At 44.6% G+C, this 20,588-nt stretch overlaps 1 protein-coding gene across 2 annotated transcripts in view; it reads right to left on the reverse strand.

The window, feature by feature from the left end:
* LOC147693358 (transient receptor potential cation channel subfamily M member 2-like) overlaps nucleotides 1–20,588 on the reverse strand; it is a 624,327-nt gene that overhangs the window by 48,306 nt on the left and 555,433 nt on the right. For both annotated transcript variants that reach the window (XM_086933682.1, XM_086933681.1), the window contains 3 exons: nucleotides 17,757–17,843; nucleotides 17,180–17,285; nucleotides 10,020–10,121 (listed from right to left, as the gene is read on the reverse strand). In XM_086933682.1, the coding sequence (XP_086789808.1) occupies nucleotides 10,020–10,121; nucleotides 17,180–17,285; nucleotides 17,757–17,843 (295 nt within the window). The remainder of the gene's footprint in view (nucleotides 1–10,019; nucleotides 10,122–17,179; nucleotides 17,286–17,756; nucleotides 17,844–20,588) is intronic.

The following is a 20,588-nucleotide window of genomic DNA, read 5'->3' on the forward strand; positions in this document are numbered from 1 at the left end:
TGGAGCAGTGAGAAAGGGACTCATGTCTGAGCATACCCTGCCACACCTATAGTGGCCAAAAACGATTTAGAAAAGGGGGTGGTGATGAACAGAGTGTCTGAGTTAAACAGACCACTCTTACCCAGTCCAAAGATCAGGGCTTGATCCATCACCGTTATGTATCTCACTGCTCCATCCCAGCTCAGAACCTGGCTATATGCAAATCAGTCTGTCCCTGGCCCAGTGCATCATGGGAACAGGGCAGACTAAACTACCAAGCCAATTCTTCACCAGAAAGGAGACAAGCTACCGGGGACCGGTTTCTGGCATTTCAGCCTTCTTCGGCCCGGCTTGCTTGAATCCTGATGGAGCAGTGAGAAAGGGACTCATGTCTGAGCATACCCTGCCACACCTATAGTGGCCAAAAACGATTTAGAAAAGGGGGTGGTGATGAACAGAGTGTCTGAGTTAAACAGACCACTCTTACCCAGTCCAAAGATCAGGGCTTGATCCATCACCGTTATTTTTCTCACTGCCCCATCCCAGCTCAGAACCTGGCTATATGCAAATCAGTCTGTCCCTGGCCCAGTGCATCATGGGAACAGGGCAGACTAAACTACCAAGCCAATTCTTCACCAGAAAGGAGACAAGCTACCGGGGACCGGTTTCTGGCATTTCAGCCTTCTTCGGCCCCGCTTGCTTGAATCCTGATGGAGCAGTGAGAAAGGGACTCATGTCTGAGCATACCCTGCCACACCTATAGTGGCCAAAAACGATTTAGAAAAGGGGGTGGTGATGAACAGAGTGTCTGAGTTAAACAGACCACTCTTACCCAGTCCAAAGATCAGGGCTTGATCCATCACCGTTATTTATCTCACTGCCCCATCCCAGCTCAGAACCTGGCTATATGCAAATCAGTCTGTCCCTGGCCCAGTGCATCATGGGAACAGGGCAAACTAAACTACCAAGCCAATTCTTCACCAGAAAGGAGACAAGCTACTGGGGACCGGTTTCTGGCATTTCAGCCTTCTTCGGCCCGGCTTGCTTGAATCCTGATGGAGCAGTGAGAAAGGGACTCATGTCTGAGCATACCCTGCCACACCTATAGTGGCCAAAAACGATTTAGAAAAGGGGGTGGTGATGAACAGAGTGTCTGAGTTAAACAGACCACTCTTACCCAGTCCAAAGATCAGGGCTTGATCCATCACCGTTATTTATCTCACTGCCCCATCCCAGCTCAGAACCTGGCTATATGCAAATCAGTCTGTCCCTGGCCTAGTGCATCATGGGAACAGGGCAGACTAAACTACCAAGCCAATTCTTCACCAGAAAGGAGACAAGCTATCGGGGACCGGTTTCTGGCATTTCAGCCTTCTTCGGCCCGGCTTGCTTGAATCCTGATAGAGCAGTGAGAAAGGGACTCATGTCTGAGCATACCCTGCACACCTATAGTGGCCAAAAACGATTTAGAAAAGGGGGTGGTGATGAACAGAGTGTCTGAGTTAAACAGACCACTCTTACCCAGTCCAAAGATCGGGGCTTGATCCATCACCGTTATTTATCTCACTGCCCCATCCCAGCTCAGAACCTGGCAATATGCAAATCAGTCTGTCCCTGGCCCAGTGCATCATGGGAACAGGGCAGACTAAACTACCAAGCCAATTCTTCACCAGAAAGGAGACAAGCTACCGGGGACCGGTTTCTGGCATTTCAGCCTTCTTCGGCCCGGCTTGCTTGAATCCTGATGGAGCAGTGAGAAAGGGACTCATGTCTGAGCATACCCTGCCACACCTATAGTGGCCAAAAACGATTTAGAAAAGGGGGTGGTGATGAACAGAGTGTCTGAGTTAAACAGACCACTCTTACCCAGTCCAAAGATCAGGGCTTGATCCATCACCGTTATTTATCTCACTGCCCCATCCCAGCTCAGAACCTGGCTATATGCAAATCAGTCTGTCCCTGGACCAGTGCATCATGGGAACAGGGCAGACTAAACTACCAAGCCAATTCTTCACCAGAAAGGAGACAAGCTACCGGGGACCGGTTTCTGGCATTTCAGCCTTCTTCGGCCCGGCTTGCTTGAATCCTGATGGAGCAGTGAGAAAGGGACTCATGTCTGAGCATACCCTGCCACACCTATAGTGGCCAAAAACGATTTAGAAAACGGGGTGGTGATGAACAGAGTGTCTGAGTTAAACAGACCACTCTTACCCAGTCCAAAGATCAGGGCTTGATCCATCACCGTTATTTTTCTCACTGCCCCATCCCAGCTCAGAACCTGGCTATATGCAAATCAGTCTGTCCCTGGCCCAGTGCATCATGGGAACAGGGCAGACTAAACTACCAAGCCAATTCTTCACCAGAAAGGAGACAAGCTACCGGGGACCGGTTTCTGGCATTTCAGCCTTCTTCGGCCCGGCTTGCTTGAATCCTGATGGAGCAGTGAGAAAGGGACTCATGTCTGAGCATACCCTGCCACACCTATAGTGGCCAAAAACGATTTAGAAAAGGGGGTGGTGATGAACAGAGTGTCTGAGTTAAACAGACCACTCTTACCCAGTCCAAAGATCAGGGCTTGATCCATCACCGTTATTTATCTCACTGCCCCATCCCAGCTCAGAACCTGGCAATATGCAAATCAGTCTGTCCCTGGCCCAGTGCATCATGGGAACTGGGCAGACTAAACTACCAAGCCAATTCTTCACCAGAAAGGAGACAAGCTACCGGGGACCGGTTTCTGGCATTTCAGCCTTCTTCGGCCCGGCTTGCTTGAATCCTGATGGAGCAGTGAGAAAGGGACTCATGTCTGAGCATACCCTGCCACACCTATAGTGGCCAAAAACGATTTAGAAAAGGGGGTGGTGATGAACAGAGTGTCTGAGTTAAACAGACCACTCTTACCCAGTCCAAAGATCAGGGCTTGATCCATCACCGTTATTTATCTCACTGCCCCATCCCAGCTCAGAACCTGGCTATATGCAAATCAGTCTGTCCCTGGCCCAGTGCATCATGGGAACAGGGCAGACTAAACTACCAAGCCAATTCTTCACCAGAAAGGAGACAAGCTACCGGGGACCGGTTTCTGGCATTTCAGCCTTCTTCGGCCCGGCTTGCTTGAATCCTGATGGAGCAGTGAGAAAGGGACTCATGTCTGAGCATACCCTGCCACACCTATAGTGGCCAAAAACGATTTAGAAAAGGGGGTGGTGATGAACAGAGTGTCTGAGTTAAACAGACCACTCTTACCCAGTCCAAAGATCAGGGCTTGATCCATCACCGTTATTTATCTCACTGCCCCATCCCAGCTCAGAACCTGGCAATATGCAAATCAGTCTGTCCCTGGCCCAGTGCATCATGGGAACAGGGCAGACTAAACTGCCAAGCCAATTCTTCACCAGAAAGGAGACAAGCTACCGGGGACCGGTTTCTGGCATTTCAGCCTTCTTCGGCCCGGCTTACTTGAATCCTGATGGAGCAGTGAGAAAGGGACTCATGTCTGAGCATACCCTGCCACACCTACAGTGGCCAAAAACGATTTAGAAAAGGGGGTGGTGATGAACAGAGTGTCTGAGTTAAACAGACCACTCTTACCCAGTCCAAAGATCAGGGCTTGATCCATCACCGTTATTTATCTCACTGCCCCATCCCAGCTCAGAACCTGGCGATATGCAAATCAGTCTGTCCCTGGCCCAGTGCATCATGGGAACAGGGCAGACTAAACTACCAAGCCAATTCTTCACCAGAAAGGAGACAAGCTACCGGGGACCGGTTTCTGGCATTTCAGCCTTCTTCGGCCCGGCTTGCTTGAATCCTGATGGAGCAGTGAGAAAGGGACTCATGTCTGAGCATACCCTGCCACACCTATAGTGGCCAAAAACGATTTAGAAAAGGGGGTGGTGATGAACAGAGTGTCTGAGTTAAACAGACCACTCTTACCCAGTCCAAAGATCAGGGCTTGATCCATCACCGTTATTTATCTCACTGCCCCATCCCAGCTCAGAACCTGGCTATATGCAAATCAGTCTGTCCCTGGCCCAGTGCATCATGGGAACAGGGCAGACTAAACTACCAAGCCAATTCTTCACCAGAAAGGAGACAAGCTACCGGGGACCGGTTTCTGGCATTTCAGCCTTCTTCTGCCCGGCTTGCTTGAATCCTGATGGAGCAGTGAGAAAGGGACTCATGTCTGAGCATACCCTGCCACACCTATAGTGGCCAAAAACGATTTAGAAAAGGGGGTGGTGATGAACAGAGTGTCTGAGTTAAACAGACCACTCTTACCCAGTCCAAAGATCAGGGCTTGATCCATCACCGTTATTTATCTCACTGCCCCATCCCAGCTCAGAACCTGGCTATATGCAAATCAGTCTGTCCCTGGCCCAGTGCATCATGGGAACAGGGCAGACTAAACTACCAAGCCAATTCTTCACCAGAAAGGAGACAAGCTACCGGGGACCGGTTTCTGGCATTTCAGCCTTCTTCGGCCCGGCTTTCTTGAATCCTGATGGAGCAGTGAGAAAGGGACTCATGTCTGAGCATAACCTGCCACACCTATAGTGGCCAAAAACGATTTAGAAAAGGGGGTGGTGATGAACAGAGTGTCTGAGTTAAACAGACCACTCTTACCCAGTCCAAAGATCAGGGCTTGATCCATCACCGTTATTTATCTCACTGCCCCATCCCAGCTCAGAACCTGGCTATATGCAAATCAGTCTGTCCCTGGCCCAGTGCATCATGGGAACAGGGCAGACTAAACTACCAAGCCAATTCTTCACCAGAAAGGAGACAAGCTACCGGGGACCGGTTTCTGGCATTTCAGCCTTCTTCGGCCCGGCTTACTTGAATCCTGATGGAGCAGTGAGAAAGGGACTCATGTCTGAGCATACCCTGCCACACCTACAGTGGCCAAAAACGATTTAGAAAAGGGGGTGGTGATGAACAGAGTGTCTGAGTTAAACAGACCACTCTTACCCAGTCCAAAGATCAGGGCTTGATCCATCACCGTTATTTATCTCACTGCCCCATCCCAGCTCAGAACCTGGCGATATGCAAATCAGTCTGTCCCTGGCCCAGTGCATCATGGGAACAGGGCAGACTAAACTACCAAGCCAATTCTTCACCAGAAAGGAGACAAGCTACCGGGGACCGGTTTCTGGCATTTCAGCCTTCTTCGGCCCGGCTTGCTTGAATCCTGATGGAGCAGTGAGAAAGGGACTCATGTCTGAGCATACCCTGCCACACCTATAGTGGCCAAAAACGATTTAGAAAAGGGGGTGGTGATGAACAGAGTGTCTGAGTTAAACAGACCACTCTTACCCAGTCCAAAGATCAGGGCTTGATCCATCACCGTTATTTATCTCACTGCCCCATCCCAGCTCAGAACCTGGCAATATGCAAATCAGTCTGTCCCTGGCCCAGTGCATCATGGGAACAGGGCAGACTAAACTACCAAGCCAATTCTTCACCAGAAAGGAGACAAGCTACCGGGGACCGGTTTCTGGCATTTCAGCCTTCTTCGGCCCGGCTTACTTGAATCCTGATGGAGCAGTGAGAAAGGGACTCATGTCTGAGCATACCCTGCCACACCTACAGTGGCCAAAAACGATTTAGAAAAGGGGGTGGTGATGAACAGAGTGTCTGAGTTAAACAGACCACTCTTACCCAGTCCAAAGATCAGGGCTTGATCCATCACCGTTATTTATCTCACTGCCCCATCCCAGCTCAGAACCTGGCGATATGCAAATCAGTCTGTCCCTGGCCCAGTGCATCATGGGAACAGGGCAGACTAAACTACCAAGCCAATTCTTCACCAGAAAGGAGACAAGCTACCGGGGACCGGTTTCTGGCATTTCAGCCTTCTTTGGCCCGGCTTGCTTGAATCCTGATGGAGCAGTGAGAAAGGGACTCATGTCTGAGCATACCCTGCCACACCTATAGTGGCCAAAAACGATTTAGAAAAGGGAGTGGTGATGAACAGAGTGTCTGAGTTAAACAGACCACTCTTACCCAGTCCAAAGATCAGGGCTTGATCCATCACCGTTATTTATCTCACTGCCCCATCCCAGCTCAGAACCTGGCTATATGCAAATCAGTCTGTCCCTGGCCCAGTGCATCATGGGAACAGGGCAGACTAAACTACCAAGCCAATTCTTCACCAGAAAGGAGACAAGCTACCGGGGACCGGTTTCTGGCATTTCAGCCTTCTTCGGCCCGGCTTGCTTGAATCCTGATGGAGCAGTGAGAAAGGGACTCATGTCTGAGCATACCCTGCCACACCTATAGTGGCCAAAAACGATTTAGAAAAGGGGGTGGTGATGAACAGAGTGTCTGAGTTAAACAGACCACTCTTACCCAGTCCAAAGATCAGGGCTTGATCCATCACCGTTATTTATCTCACTGCCCCATCCCAGCTCAGAACCTGGCTATATGCAAATCAGTCTGTCCCTGGCCCAGTTCATCATGGGAACAGGGCAGACTAAACTACCAAGCCAATTCTTCACCAGAAAGGAGACAAGCTACCGGGGACCGTTTCTTGGCATTTCAGCCTTCTTCGGCCCGGCTTGCTTGAATCCTGATGGAGCAGTGAGAAAGGGACTCATGTCTGAGCATACCCTGCCACACCTATAGTGGCCAAAAATGATTTAGAAAAGGGGGTGGTGATGAACAGAGTGTCTGAGTTAAACAGACCACTCTTACCCAGTCCAAAGATCAGGGCTTGATCCATCACCGTTATTTATCTCACTGCCCCATCCCAGCTCAGAACCTGGCTATATGCAAATCAGTCTGTCCCTGGCCCAGTGCATCATGGGAACAGGGCAGACTAAACTACCAAGCCAATTCTTCACCAGAAAGGAGACAAGCTACCGGGGACCGGTTTCTGGCATTTCAGCCTTCTTCGGCCCGGCTTGCTTGAATCCTGATGGAGCAGTGAGAAAGGGACTCATGTCTGAGCATACCCTGCCACACCTATAGTGGCCAAAAACGATTTAGAAAAGGGGTGGTGATGAACAGAGTGTCTGAGTTAAACAGACCACTCTTACCCAGTCCAAAGATCAGGGCTTGATCCATCACCGTTATTTATCTCACTGCCCCATCCCACATGCAAAGTATAATGAACCTGCCTGATGGTGAAATAGCTACTTCAATAATTCACAGTACCCCAAATGCACCCTGTTTGTGCAAGTCACTTTGATGCACGAACTCGTTTTGTATATGTGCTCAATGTGGAGCATGAGTGGCTTTGGGTTTGGTGCAGGGCGGCCGATGCAGACTAGTTCAGAGCTGCTCCTTTTATGCTGGAGGGCGAATGTGTGAGAGCACCAAGCAAGCAGGAGGTGCCAAGATTCTGTCACTGATGTAACTGTGGCTTGGTGGTGCCACTCAATACAACCTGTTCCATACATGGTGGAGGGCAGGGCCAGCCTGACAGTGGTCACTAGCCAAGGACTCTCAAAAGTAAATAAATGGACAGCATGGCTCATTAATGCCCACCCTCATTAGGAAAACCATTGAGGGTCCCAAGTGGAGGAACTGGAATCTGGCTAGGAAATATTACAGCTGTGTTCAGAAGAAGGGGCCATCCAAGGCCTTGTCAGGGGTGGTAAGTGCTATAGAAATGGAATTTAAATTTAAATACAAGGGGGAGGGGTAAAGCCTGATGCTAGAAAAGCATAATTCCTAAATACTGATAAAACTTTCACATCCCTTACTTGCTAGCAACCACATACCACCAGGAGCACTCTCATATCCCTCTTAGAGTCGCAGTCACACACTCCAGGGGAAAATCTTACTCTCTTCCATTTCTAGGAGACTCTCTTTCCAAAGCTCTCCAATACGAATCACAGTAGCAGTCACACACCACGAAAAGCACCCTCACACCCCTCACAGGGGAGATCACAAGCCAGGCTAATGGTGTGCACCTGTTACAACGCATTTTTTACAACGCACTACTGTTACAACGCATCCATTACAACGCGGATACTGTTACAACTCATGTTTTTACAACGCATTTTTCTACAACGCAGGTACCTTTACAACGCATACCATTACAACGTAAGTATTGGTAAGTATATAGTTATTTTTTAAATGTTATATGTTTGGGGTAAAGGGGTATTTTTAGGGGTTAGGGTCAGTTTTGGGTTTTTGGGTAAAGGGGTATTTTTAGGGTTCAGGGTCAGTTTTCAGTTTTTGGGTAAAGGGGTATTTTTAGGGTTTAGGGTCAGTTTTCAGTTTTTGGGTAAAGGGGTATTTATAGGGTTCAGGGTCAGTTTTCAGTTTTTGGGTAAAGGGGTATTTTTAGGGTTCAGGGTCAGTTTTCAGTTTTTGGGTAAAGGGGTATTTTTAGGGTTCAGGGTCAGTTTTCAGTTTTTGGGTAAAGGGTAAAGGGGTATTTTTAGGGTTTAGGGTCAGTTTTCAGTTTTTGGGTAAAGGGGTATTTTTAGGGTTCAGGGTCAGTTTTCAGTTTTTGGGTAAAGGGGTATTTTTAGGGTTCAGGGTCAGTTTTCAGTTTTTGGGTAAAGGGGTATTTTTAGGGTTCAGGGTCAGTTTTCAGTTTTTGGGTAAAGGGGTATTTTTAGGGTTCAGGGTCAGTTTTCAGTTTTTGGGTAAAGGGGTATTTTTAGGGTTCAGGGTCAGTTTTCAGTTTTTGGGTAAAGGGGTATTTTTAGGGTTCAGGGTCAGTTTTCAGTTTTTGGGTAAAGGGGTATTTTTAGGGTTCAGGGTCAGTTTTTAGTTTTTGGGTAAAGGGGTATTTTTAGGGTTCAGGGTCAGTTTTCAGTTTTTGGGTAAAGGGGTATTTTTAGGGTTCAGGGTCAGTTTTCAGTTTTTGGGTAAAGGGGTATTTTTAGGGTTCAGGGTCAGTTTTCAGTTTTTGGGTAAAGGGGTATTTTTAGGGTTCAGGGTCAGTTTTTAGTTTTTGGGTAAAGGGGTATTTTTAGGGTTCAGGGTCAGTTTTCAGTTTTTGGGTAAAGGGGTATTTTTAGGGTTCAGGGTCAGTTTTCAGTTTTTGGGTAAAGGGGTATTTTTAGGGTTCAGGGTCAGTTTTCAGTTTTTGGGGTACAGGGTAAAAATAAATTAAATTTAATTTTAAATTAAATTATTTAATAGTAAATAAATTAAATTAAATTACATTGCATTATTTTTGGGGTTGAGGGTCAGTTTTGAGTTTTTGGGGTACAGGGGTACAGGGTAAAAATAAAGTTATATTTTTTTTAATTTTCAATAATTAATTTAAATTATATTTCATAAAATTACTTTAATTTATTTTTGGGGTTTAGGGTCAGTTTTCAGTTTCTGGGGTACAGGGGTACATGGTAAAAATAAAGTAATATTAATTTAAATTTAAAATAATTAACGGAAATTAAATTATTTAAAATTACATTAAATTATATTTTTAAAATTAAGTTACTATTATATTATTAATATTAACATATACTTACCAATACTTACGTTGTAATGGTCTGCGTTGTAAAGGTACCTGCGTTGTAAAAAAATGCGTTGTAAATACATGCGTTGTTACAGTATCCGCGTTGTAAAAACCGCGTTGTAACGGTATGCGGAGTAAAAGTCCGCGTTGTAACATCATATATCCACAGGCTAATGCATGATGAGAATGAGTCAAAGCAGGATTGTCAGATCTCCCTGGCCTCAGGAAGCCGAGGTAGCCACAGTCAACACCAGTAAAAAGCTTGGCCTTGTACTCTCAGCTGTATGCGGGACACGCATATCTGTGCCAAGGCTTGTTAGGTTTGGTTGGATAATTAATTTTGTTTCTCTTTGAGTGTTTAAAAGATGTTAATTTGAAGTGGGACTTTACTTTGTACCATGCAAAGTTGTCCATAACTCTTATATACTTCATCACAGAATTAAAATTATGTTTAAATAAAAACATTTACATGCAAGATTAGAAACATAATACAATTGTCCTGCAATGTTGCACAGTTGTGCACATTAGATTAATGTGTATAAGGTATATGGACACTTAGTCGCCTGCGTGTTTTAAGAGAAACATATGTAACAAAATGTGAATTGTACGTGCTGACCTCTGTTCCTTTTTCTAACAGAGCCTCAAGCGCTTTCCAGAATCCCTTCTTCAGGATCTCTTTCAGTTTGGATGGTAGTTTCTCACCTGGCCCAAGTGTGCCCTGAAACAGAGGATAATATGATTGAACTGGGTTCTAAAACACGTATTAACTTGGCCACTTATGAAGAGATGAAGAGGGTAGAGCAGACACGACAGACAGAATATGAAAATGCCCCTGAGGGAAGAGTATGGGTCTAAAGACAAGGCAAATTGCAACAAGAGACATATAAATGGCTGTCAATTATCTGGATTGGCAATACGGAACGCAACATGTGTCCCATGCATGGCCAGTGTATAACATCATTATTCTATATTATCAACAAAGTGCCACCTCACTTTCAGCCCTGGCTAACCCACCCTTTACATTATCACCTGCAACACAAGACTTTTTACGATTTGTATCACCTTCTAGTCTGAGGGCTGACAAGGGCATAAGCAGACATCCCCATCTTCCTTGGATGAAGAAGGGACCAATGGTAAGGGAGAAGGAAGGATTAGTTACTTACCTGTAATCCTAGTTCTCCTCCAGCATAATCTTCATTTTTGGCATAAGCACTGAATTGACCTGCCTGAGCCAAAGTACAGGAACTGTTTTGGGAAATCCTAGGAAAGGCTATATTGTAAAAGGATTGGCTGTTTACTTAAACAAATAATTTTAAAAAAAGAATGTCAATAGAAATAATCTAGTGCCCTGAAAACTCTTTCACTAACTTTTTTTAAAGGAAGGCTGAGCAAAAATAGGGACCATATAGCCTAATATGCAGAAACCTACACAGCAGGGAAAACTGTGCTGCTGCATTGAATGTTATGTTAAATAGTTTTATAGAGCCCGCTTTTACCCAGAAATGGGCATCTTGGTGCTATCAGCAAGAACTCTCAAAATTGTCAATAATATGAATACAAAAGCAAACCCATCTTTTAAGGGGCACCCACCCGCTGGCTGAAGGAGAAAAAACAGGGTTTTAGATCCTTTCTCAATTTCAAAAGGTTTGGCTGAGCTCATGAATGATTCGGCAATAGATTCCACCATTTTGCTGCCATATAGGAAAACCTTCTTCCTCGCCAGTGAACTTTCTTTATTCTGGGTATTTGTACTTTGTTAGCTATACTAGATCATAAAGTAAGTAGGGGAATGTACCAGTGAAATATTTCTTGCAAACAGAGTGGACCGTCATGATGTAGACCCTTATGCGCCCAGCAAAGATCTTTGAACTGGATCCGCTCCCTAAATGGAATCCAATGAAGTTCCCAAATGGATTTATAAACTGAGCAGAATTTTAGTAACTTTAACAGAATTTTCACAGCCGCATTTTGCAGAGTCCAAAGTTTATTAAGAAGAAGTGCTTGACATCCTACAAATAGTGTTTCACAATAATCAATCCTTGATAATACCAAGGTAATGATTACTGTTTTTCTACATTCTAATGGTAAGAATGGTTAGATCTTTTTTTTTTTTTCAACATGAAAAAGTAGGAGGAGGTCTCCTTGTTTGAATGTTGTATGAAGGTTAATCTGTTGTCAAAAATGACACCAAGATTCCTCATCTTCTGGACTAGAGTTGGCAGCAATCTCAAAATTAGATGCCTACTATGTGGAATTCCAAAAAGCACTGTGATTGACAAACGCTAACACCTCCGTTTCATCAGAGTTAAGCTTACGAGAGTTCAGTTGCATTCACTGCACAATACTATTCATGCATGTGCTGAACTGCAAGGCTACTCTTTCTCGATTAGATGAAATTGCTACTCCTAACTGTATGTCGTCAGCATAAGAAAAGATCGAGAAACCATGTGCTACAATTAGCTGAATAAGAGGGGTGATGTTGGCATTAAAAAGAGTTGGACTTCAGGAGGATCCTTGCGAGACCCGACAGCGAAGTTTAAAAGGAGTGGAGGTACATCCTTCAGCATCATTATGGAGAAGTGTGGCTCAGGGGTTAGAGGCAGCAGACCCGGAAGCTGAGATCAGCCCTGGACCAGGGTTCAATTCCCCGCCTCGGCGGGTCTTGGGCTAAAAAATTCCACGGACTCGATAATTCTCGCTCCGGTGCCTTCTCGACTCACGGGTTCACACTCTGCGACTCTGGGCAATAGCTAGCTTAATCTCCACAACGGCTCCTCGTGGCGGGATGCCTGGCTTTCACCTTGTGGATACCCTGCCGGGGTTATCTCACAGAGGAATACCAGGACGGGTTCCCTAAGCAAGCGCCGGGAAACCCACTGCGGGTAGCTGTGCGCTATACAAGCTCAAACACATTTACATTTACATTACTTGCTGTCTATTGGTATGAAAGGATAAAATCAATTTCAGAGCCTCTCCTTTTATGCCTATTTTCTCAAGGCGATTGATTAATGCGAGGTGATCCACTGTGTCGAAAGGGGCCGATAGGTCTAATAAAATCAAGACCACATACTCTCCCGCATCAACAATGGATCTGATCTTTTCTGTAGCTGCCAGGAGAGCTGACTCTGTGCTGTGTCCAGGCCTAAAACCATGGTGTGGAATCATAAAAGATTTTTGGAATCTATAAAGGAGATTGCCTCTTTATTCATCGCTTTCTCCAATATTTTTGCCGGTAATGGTAATCAAGAAATAGGCCTATAATTTCTCACCTCAGAGGAGATCATAGATGCTTTTTTAATTAAGGGTAAGAGAGATGCTTTCTTCCATGTTGTCGGGAAATAGCTTGAATCCAATATATTGTTTATGATACTAGTGAGGTGAGCAGTGACTGTATCTGAGACAGGATAGAGTACCTCTGGGGAACAGGGATCAGACGGAGATCCTGACTTAATGGTTATTTAAAGAGAAAGCGTTTGTTCGAACGAGACCAGAACCGGGGCAGGGGCAAAGCAATTATAGTTCAACATATCAGTATCCTTGATAGTACCTGGAATATGACCTTGACCAATAAGTTGACCTTGGAAATCCTGAAAGATTGTGTTAAATGTGTTAAAGAAAAAGAGAAGATAAGTGCATCACCAGTATCCCATCGGATACTGTAGATGTCAGATGAGCTAGGTCGAAGGCGAAGGGTCATAGTAAATTTGACAATATTATCCATTTGCCTTTTCTCTGGGAGGAGTATGGGCTGCTTAAGACTATATTAAAGACTCCTCTTGACAAGAACAAAGATTACAGGTAAGTAACTATTCCTTCTACATAGGGGATCTTCATAAAAAATTACAAGCACTGAATAGAATAGCAAGTCCATCAATACAAAAGCAGAGAAAAAATAATTGCAAAGTCAAAAAATCAACCACAGAATGTAACCAAAAAGATTCTGCAAAGAGGCTCGTCTCACTTGGGCATCAGCCCTGGATTCTGTAGCAAGACAGTAATATCCTGTGAAAAAGTATAGAGAGTTCCACTTGGCAGTTTTACATATGCTCGTATTGGAAATGTTTCTCAGCAACGTTGCAGTAGCAGCTCTGCCTGTAGTGGAGTGACCTGGGAAGGATGTATTAGCTTTGCTTTAACAAAGGATAATACAGGAAACAATACACCTTGAAATTGATTGCTTCGAGTGTGCTTAAGGGGCCATAATTTACATAATTTACAAACAGGTGGTCAGCTGCGTAATGTCTTTGGTCTTATCTAAATAACATTTTGAAAGCCTTTTAATGTCCAAAGATTTTAAGGCCCTCTCCATTGGACAAGGGTTCTGGAACAAAGTTGAAAGGGAAATTGTCTGATTAACATGGACATTAAATACCACCTTGGGAAGGAAACGTGGGTGAGTCTCCATCTGTACTTTGTAATTATGGAACATTGTACATGGTTTCTTACATCAGAGTCACTGTCCCTAAAGACGAATGTCATAGCTACTAGAAAAGCTGTCTTTCAGGAAAGATTCTGTGGGGTGAATTTATGAATGAGTTTAAGCGGGGGACACGATAGTTTACTTAAAACTATATTCTTTTTCTAAGGAGAAGATTTCCTTAAGAGTATGCCTAGGCAGAGTTAGCAGAGTTCTGCTATGTGGGTCTCCTCGAAGTACCGAAAAAACTCTACCGCGCTCCACAGAGTTCTGTGAGCAGCAGACTATGGTAAGTCGTGCTGCTCATGCTGATTTTTAGCGCCAGGAGTTTGTCCTATGCTGTAAAATCACAAAAGGGTGCTGCTTATTTCTGCCACTCGCGGCAGCTTCCTCATCGCGAGCGGCAGGTTTCTCAACACGAGCAGTAGCAACCAGCCGTGACTGCCCGCATTGAGAAATCTCACTTGGAAGTTGTCTAGCGTATGATTTTGGTTGCTTACCAACCTAATGTTGGCGAGACGTGCAAGAGAAAAAACTCCACTCCGCTTTGCTAAGTTTTTTGGACCTCTGCACCGAGCACAGAGTGGGTAAGACTCTTCAAACTCCACCGGTGTAGCAGAATTCATCTCCCATCCCTACATAAGAGAGGATAAACCTTAAGATGTTCTACAAAAAAACTTTAAGAAAGTGATTTTGAATAAGTTGTTTGTAAAGGGTATTTTCTGTAAGAGGTTATGGCTGATAAATGACCCCTTATTGAGGAAAACTGCAACCCAGTTATCCCTAGGTCAAAATGGGATGGAAGTACCACTTCCTCATGACATCTAAAATGGTCAAGTTTATTCCTCTGGAATCATATGCAGAACCTCTGCACTTGAAGCAATAGGATGTTCTACGGAAGGGAGCCTTGCTTCTCTCAACATTTTCATGTTATGAGGAAGTTTTAAGTGGCCATACTCCAAGAGTTAAAGAGACAAGTTTCTAACTTCCACAGTGGAAAGATAGGGTGTAGAATTTTGCTCCCGAACCTGAATAGGAGATCTGGTCTATACAGCAGTCTCCGTTGTGGTCCTTCCAATAGGAGTAGAACCTTGGTGTACCACATTGGTTGGTGCCACTGTGGGGCAATGTGAATCAGTCACTCCTTGTCTTTCTAGGCAGAGAAAGTGCCAGAGACGCACGAGAGGTGGTGAAGGAAGAGGTGACCTTCCATGTTTAGATGATTTAGTGGAAGTGGAAGAATAGTCACCTCTGGGGATATCTCTCTGGTAAGAGAGTATGTCCTGGAGTAACTGGAGTCAGGCATACGTGGAACTCTTTTTCAACTTGCGGTCCTAGTCTGTAGAAAAATGAAATGATCTGCTTAGAGAGGAATCACCCAACATTGTGTGTCTCCTTAGTGTTGATACAGTCTCTGACAACAACATCCTTGCCCTCGGTGTTCACTCGCCCCATCCCAAAGTTGACCTATGTCTCTGGAGTCCACAAGAACCATGCTCTTTTTGTTCTTTTGTTTTTGACCCCATGGTGTTCCTTGGAAGTGGCAGAGAGAGCAGAGGGTAGAGGGGCACGTTCTCCGTGTCCCTTTAATCTGTCAAATGTTTTGTCTCAGTGACATAGGTCCTCTTGAAGGCTGTGCTGACTTATCCTCTCACTGTCCTTTCCTGATGGGTACGTTCTGTCAGAACTTATTGGAATCAGGAAGATGAGATTCAGCAAGGCACTCAATACAGAGTTAATGTACTTTAAAAAAGGTTCGTGAAGGAAAGTATGTCGTTGTCGCCATGGGTATCTAGTCATACTTTCAACTTGCAGCAGTTGGATCAATTTGAAGCACAACAGTGGAGGTGGCAGTGATACAGTCTGTTTGGGCATGCCTCATAATAATGCCACTGCTGTACTCCAGTCCAGGAGCATGCTGTTCACTCTCTTGTGAGACTCTGCCAGGCAGTCCCTCAGTTTCAGTGCCAGCTGCTTTTGTTCTCCCTGGTAGTCAGTTCCATCTGACGGCCTGACTCTCTCTTCTCAGGCAGGTTAGCTTCCAGATGCTTCGGGACAGGGAGAGGTTCTTCCAGAATCAGATTCCAGGTAATGTTCACTCACCACTTGGAAGCTGGCTGACAGCAGACACCAAGTCTGGTTCCACAGCAGTCCTCTGGGTATTCCACTGAGCACCCCATTTCTTAGTCAAAGAGTAGTTTGAATGGTAACAACATATGGGTCAATAGCTTCTCCAGAACACAGGGTATGCATATTCTTTGCCTGCACTTCCAGAACAGATTTGAGTCAGTTCTTCTTTCATGTGTCCTCTCCAGGTTGTCTTCCAATCACAACCTTTGAATAGAATAGGAATGTTCCTCACAGCAGGGTTATCTCCATGTTTGAACACCAATAACAGAAGCACACAGAGGTGTGAGCAATCAGCTCCTGGTTGTGAACAGCAACAATTAACATTGTTCAGGAAGCAAGACTGGTCTCAACGAAAGGACCCTTCTCACTCTGAACAACAGAGACTACAGTTCATCCTCTCACTCCCATCTACCAAAGGGCAGCAAATGGCCTCATCAAATTTCTAAGCACGGTCATCTTTTCTCTTGCTTCAGTGTCAGGGCCTCCTCCATCAAGCAACAGGAATGTCAGCAATACACGGCACAATCTGGGAAGGCAACCTCACCTCCATCACTCTGCTTCACTTACACTGGCTAGGCATGCACCACGCAGGCAAACACACAAAGCAGTCTCATGTTCACATTAGCACTTGGGTTAGCGCGTAGCCACAAACACGAGAACCTCGTGTCACCGTGGAACAGATAAAACAGTCTAATCAGAGCAACAAGTTCATTGTGTCTGATGCGCGCTCAAAAGTAATTTAAGAGACAAGGAGCCTCTGATTTTGGCATGGTTCTTATGATGAATGCAAACACAATATAAAAGGCAAAAGTGTTTCCAATAGTGTGTTTCATCTATCTGAGAACGCAGCACCCTCTAAGCATCTGTTGGTTCACACAAGCTCACCCAATCAGTGGAATGGCTTGAGATCCCAAGACCTTCCTCAGAAATGATAATGTACTAAATGTATCAAACATAGTTTGAATGGACAAAGATGGCGACCTGTCTATCCCTGACTCATGCCATGATCATGGAATATCTTATAGCAAAGAAATGGAAACTCATTGAAATGAATACACCTAGAAGCAAAGATGAACTTCTCTACCACTTCAACTAATGATCTCCAAAGACAGAACAGAAGTGGCTTGCTGTGTAAGCCTCTACTTTAGATCTGGTGTCTTCGTCAGCTGCAGATAGTATTAGTTCCCTCTAGCACAGATGTCCTTCTCCGCCATCTTTGTGAGCCTTACCCCTGGCAGACCCCAGCGCTCCGCTCCGACACGTTTCACCACCAGTACCTCAAGCACCTTCTTCATGTCCTTTCTGCTAATGGAGCCATTGGTGTTTTTCTTCCAGCTGTAATGAGAAGGAAAGCAGTCAGCATGTCCGAGAGCAGGTGTTAACATCTGCAAAATGAATTCTATTACTTGGAGTCACTGCCAACACATCAATCACTTGTCAATATTTCAAGTATTTGCAAGGCATCTCCACATCAGACCAGCCTCACATTCACCATGGATTTGGTCTCTTGCCTAGAGTAAAAGCTCTAAAACCAAAAACAGCCATTTGCAATAACATCTCACCATGGAAACCCACCTTTGATAAATCTGGCACAGATGGATAAAGGATCTGAAGAACTGAGAAAGGGATTTATTTAGAGTCAAGTGATCAAGAGATGAAACTACTGATGGAATAAGTACACGGTACTCTTCATAACAGTATTGTACAGGGCATAACATGCCTCTTACAGTGCTCCATAGCAGAATAATTCTCAATCACCAATGAAGCCTTGTCAAAGAGGGGGACTGAGAAGATCTCACAACTTACCGTGTCAGCACTGGGTGAAGACAATGGTTCGGTCCATACCACCTTAGGCTTCCGACTCCTCTTAATCCTGTGCGTCCCATTGGATTCCTTTGTAGGAGACAGAGGCAAGTCACAAGGTTGGCATGACCAAGAATATGGTGAATGTGAGATTGACAGCATTGGATGATTGTTGACAGTAGTTTATTAAACCTCAACTCACATCCCAAGTCTGATCCGAGAATCGACCATACAACAGCTATCAAATGCTTCATAGTACAATAGCAACATTCTAAGTTAGTTTCCCTTCAAAGGTTATTACTTTTATAACACATCTTAACAACCCTCTTACATATAACCTTCCAATAAATTTAAAAATACCTCCATTTTCAGAACTGAGAGAAAAAACATATTTATGAATATCCTCTTAAATCCATTACCTCAAAAACCCTTCTCTCCCAAAGTAAATGGCCTTCTTACATCCACTCTGTCACCCCAAAACAACTCTCTTATAAGAATCCAAACCTCAGCTCTGGCATAATTTCTCACTCACCGCCGACAGCACCAATCTGTGAGCAATTTCATTTATAAACTGTATTCGATCTTTTGTAAACAGATCGATAAAAATACGTACAATCGGTTACGAAACAATTAAAATATAACCAATAAAAACTATTTCATAAAAACAAGCCCATCTTAATCGAGATTCAGGCAATTTCCATAAAAGTTAAAAAACAGTAAACAAAAAAACGTTTCACATGATTTAATATTGGAGCGCATATTTCCTTTTCCTCATGCATGCCCAAAGGAAACATGCTACTGCAAAACAGATAAATTCGGGAGCAATTTTAAAAAATACAGTGCAACTCGTCATTGGCTAAAATGATGTCTCTTTAAAATTGGAACAATAAAATGTTTTCTTTCTTGGGCATACATACTACAGAAGAATATCAAGTACAACTCATTTTGTGTCGACTTAGAGTCGCAAGGGCACATTAATAGGTCAGAGTGCCTGAAACTTCTGCCTGGGTACCCCAGCATTAATTGGATCAAATTTTAACGGAATCTCGTTAGGATAAACTTATGGTGTGAGAATGGTTATGGGACCTCTGCCAGATATGCAAACTCACCCTCCGCAATTGGGGGAGTTAGATGATACATCCGCTCCATCTGCGCACCAAAGTTCTTCTCTGTATGGACGTATTGGGCCCTTGCCTTGTAAGGGAGCGATTTCAATTGCGAAGCATCCACAATTAACAGACGCTAATGAGAGGGCCACTTGGGCTTCACATCTTGATGAGATCTGAGCACTGACTTACAGAGCCTCATCACCTGATCCCAGTGGCTACAGTCTCTTCCCTGTAAAATGTCTAAGGGAGGATCCAACTGAGAAGAGCACTTGCTATCAGTATAAAAATGTAAGGAGAAAGCGGACAGGAACATGCACTTAAAACAGCAGTGGCCCGGGGGGCGTGGCTTGCGTGTCGCCTAAGATGGCGGCATAGAGACGAGGGTCCGGCGCCGACATCCGCTGTTTTTGATTTTTTTAGCAGCACTACCTGCGGGCTTCAGCTGCACACCGTCGCTTTGGGGATTTGAGGATGAGGTGAGCCCAGCGCCCTCAATTTTACATCTCTTGGCTGCTTTTTGACCCTGAATTTCAGCGCGACTCGGATACCCCGATCCCGGCCGCCATTTTGTTTTTCCTTTCACGCGATTTTCTCCAGAGGCGCAATGATGTCTCCTTTATTTACTTGTCCAGCATCATTATGCGTATGACTTTTCTTTCACTTTCTATCTACATTGGGCAATATATTATGTCTTTTACTGCTCCTTGGAATTTCCACATTTTTTCTCCTTAAATATGCTGTCTCAACCAGGCTTGCCGTCATTTTGACTGTTTTCTTTTCAAGCTTCACATTTTTTCCCCTTTTGACCAACTGCACATTTATGGATTGAATTTTTGTGGTTTGCACAACTGATAATCAGTGCTTTTTGTTCCTACATGGGAAAACTACGTAACTTAAAGCTCTCTAGCAATAACAAGTTATCTGCTTGCTCGGATTCCGACTCTACATTACAGGATATGGAAGATACCTCCATGTCGAAATCTGAAATGCTACCTGGTCCAACTTCTAAGTCTCATAATGGTAGTAAACTTCCAACAACCTCAGCATCAACTAAAGGTCTGAAGAAAGACCCTCCTTCACCGGGTACTGCTTCATCCTCTTCCTCTATGGATCTCATTTTGGAGGAGATACGATCTCTCAAGCTGTTCATGGAAATGACCACTAAAACCCTACAGACTATGCATGATAAATGGTCATCCCTAGACTCTCGTGTTTTGATTATAGAGCAATCGACTGAGTCTCTTCAAGCATCCTGTTCTCGTATCTCATCCATGGAGGCTAACCTACTTCAACTTAAAAGGCAGGCAGAAGATTTGGAAAATAGAAATCGCAGAAACAACCTACGCCTTTATGGTCTTCCCGAACTTTCGGAGGGGGCAAACCCTACGGCTTTTTTCCAATCCTTTCTCCCAAAAGTTCTGGATTCACCTGCTTTGTCCTCCATTATCATTCAAAGAGCACATCTTCTTGGTCCCAAGATTTCTACCAAACCTCGAGGTGTTATTATGTTGTTTTTACAATATATGGATCTTCTACAGGTTCTTTCAGCCGCCAAAGCCAAGAAGCAAATTATGTGGGAAGGTCATCGTCTTTTCCTGTCACAAGATGTAGCTAAATCCACAGCCGACCGTCGGAAGAAATTTCTGGATATGCGTCCACAATTGCGAGCTCTCAATGCCAGAAATGGTCTGCTTCATCCTTGTCTTTTCAAAGTTACTTACAAGGA

Source organism: Lissotriton vulgaris, chromosome 8 (genome assembly GCF_964263255.1).
Source record: "Lissotriton vulgaris chromosome 8, aLisVul1.2, whole genome shotgun sequence".
NCBI lineage: Eukaryota > Metazoa > Chordata > Amphibia > Caudata > Salamandridae > Lissotriton > Lissotriton vulgaris.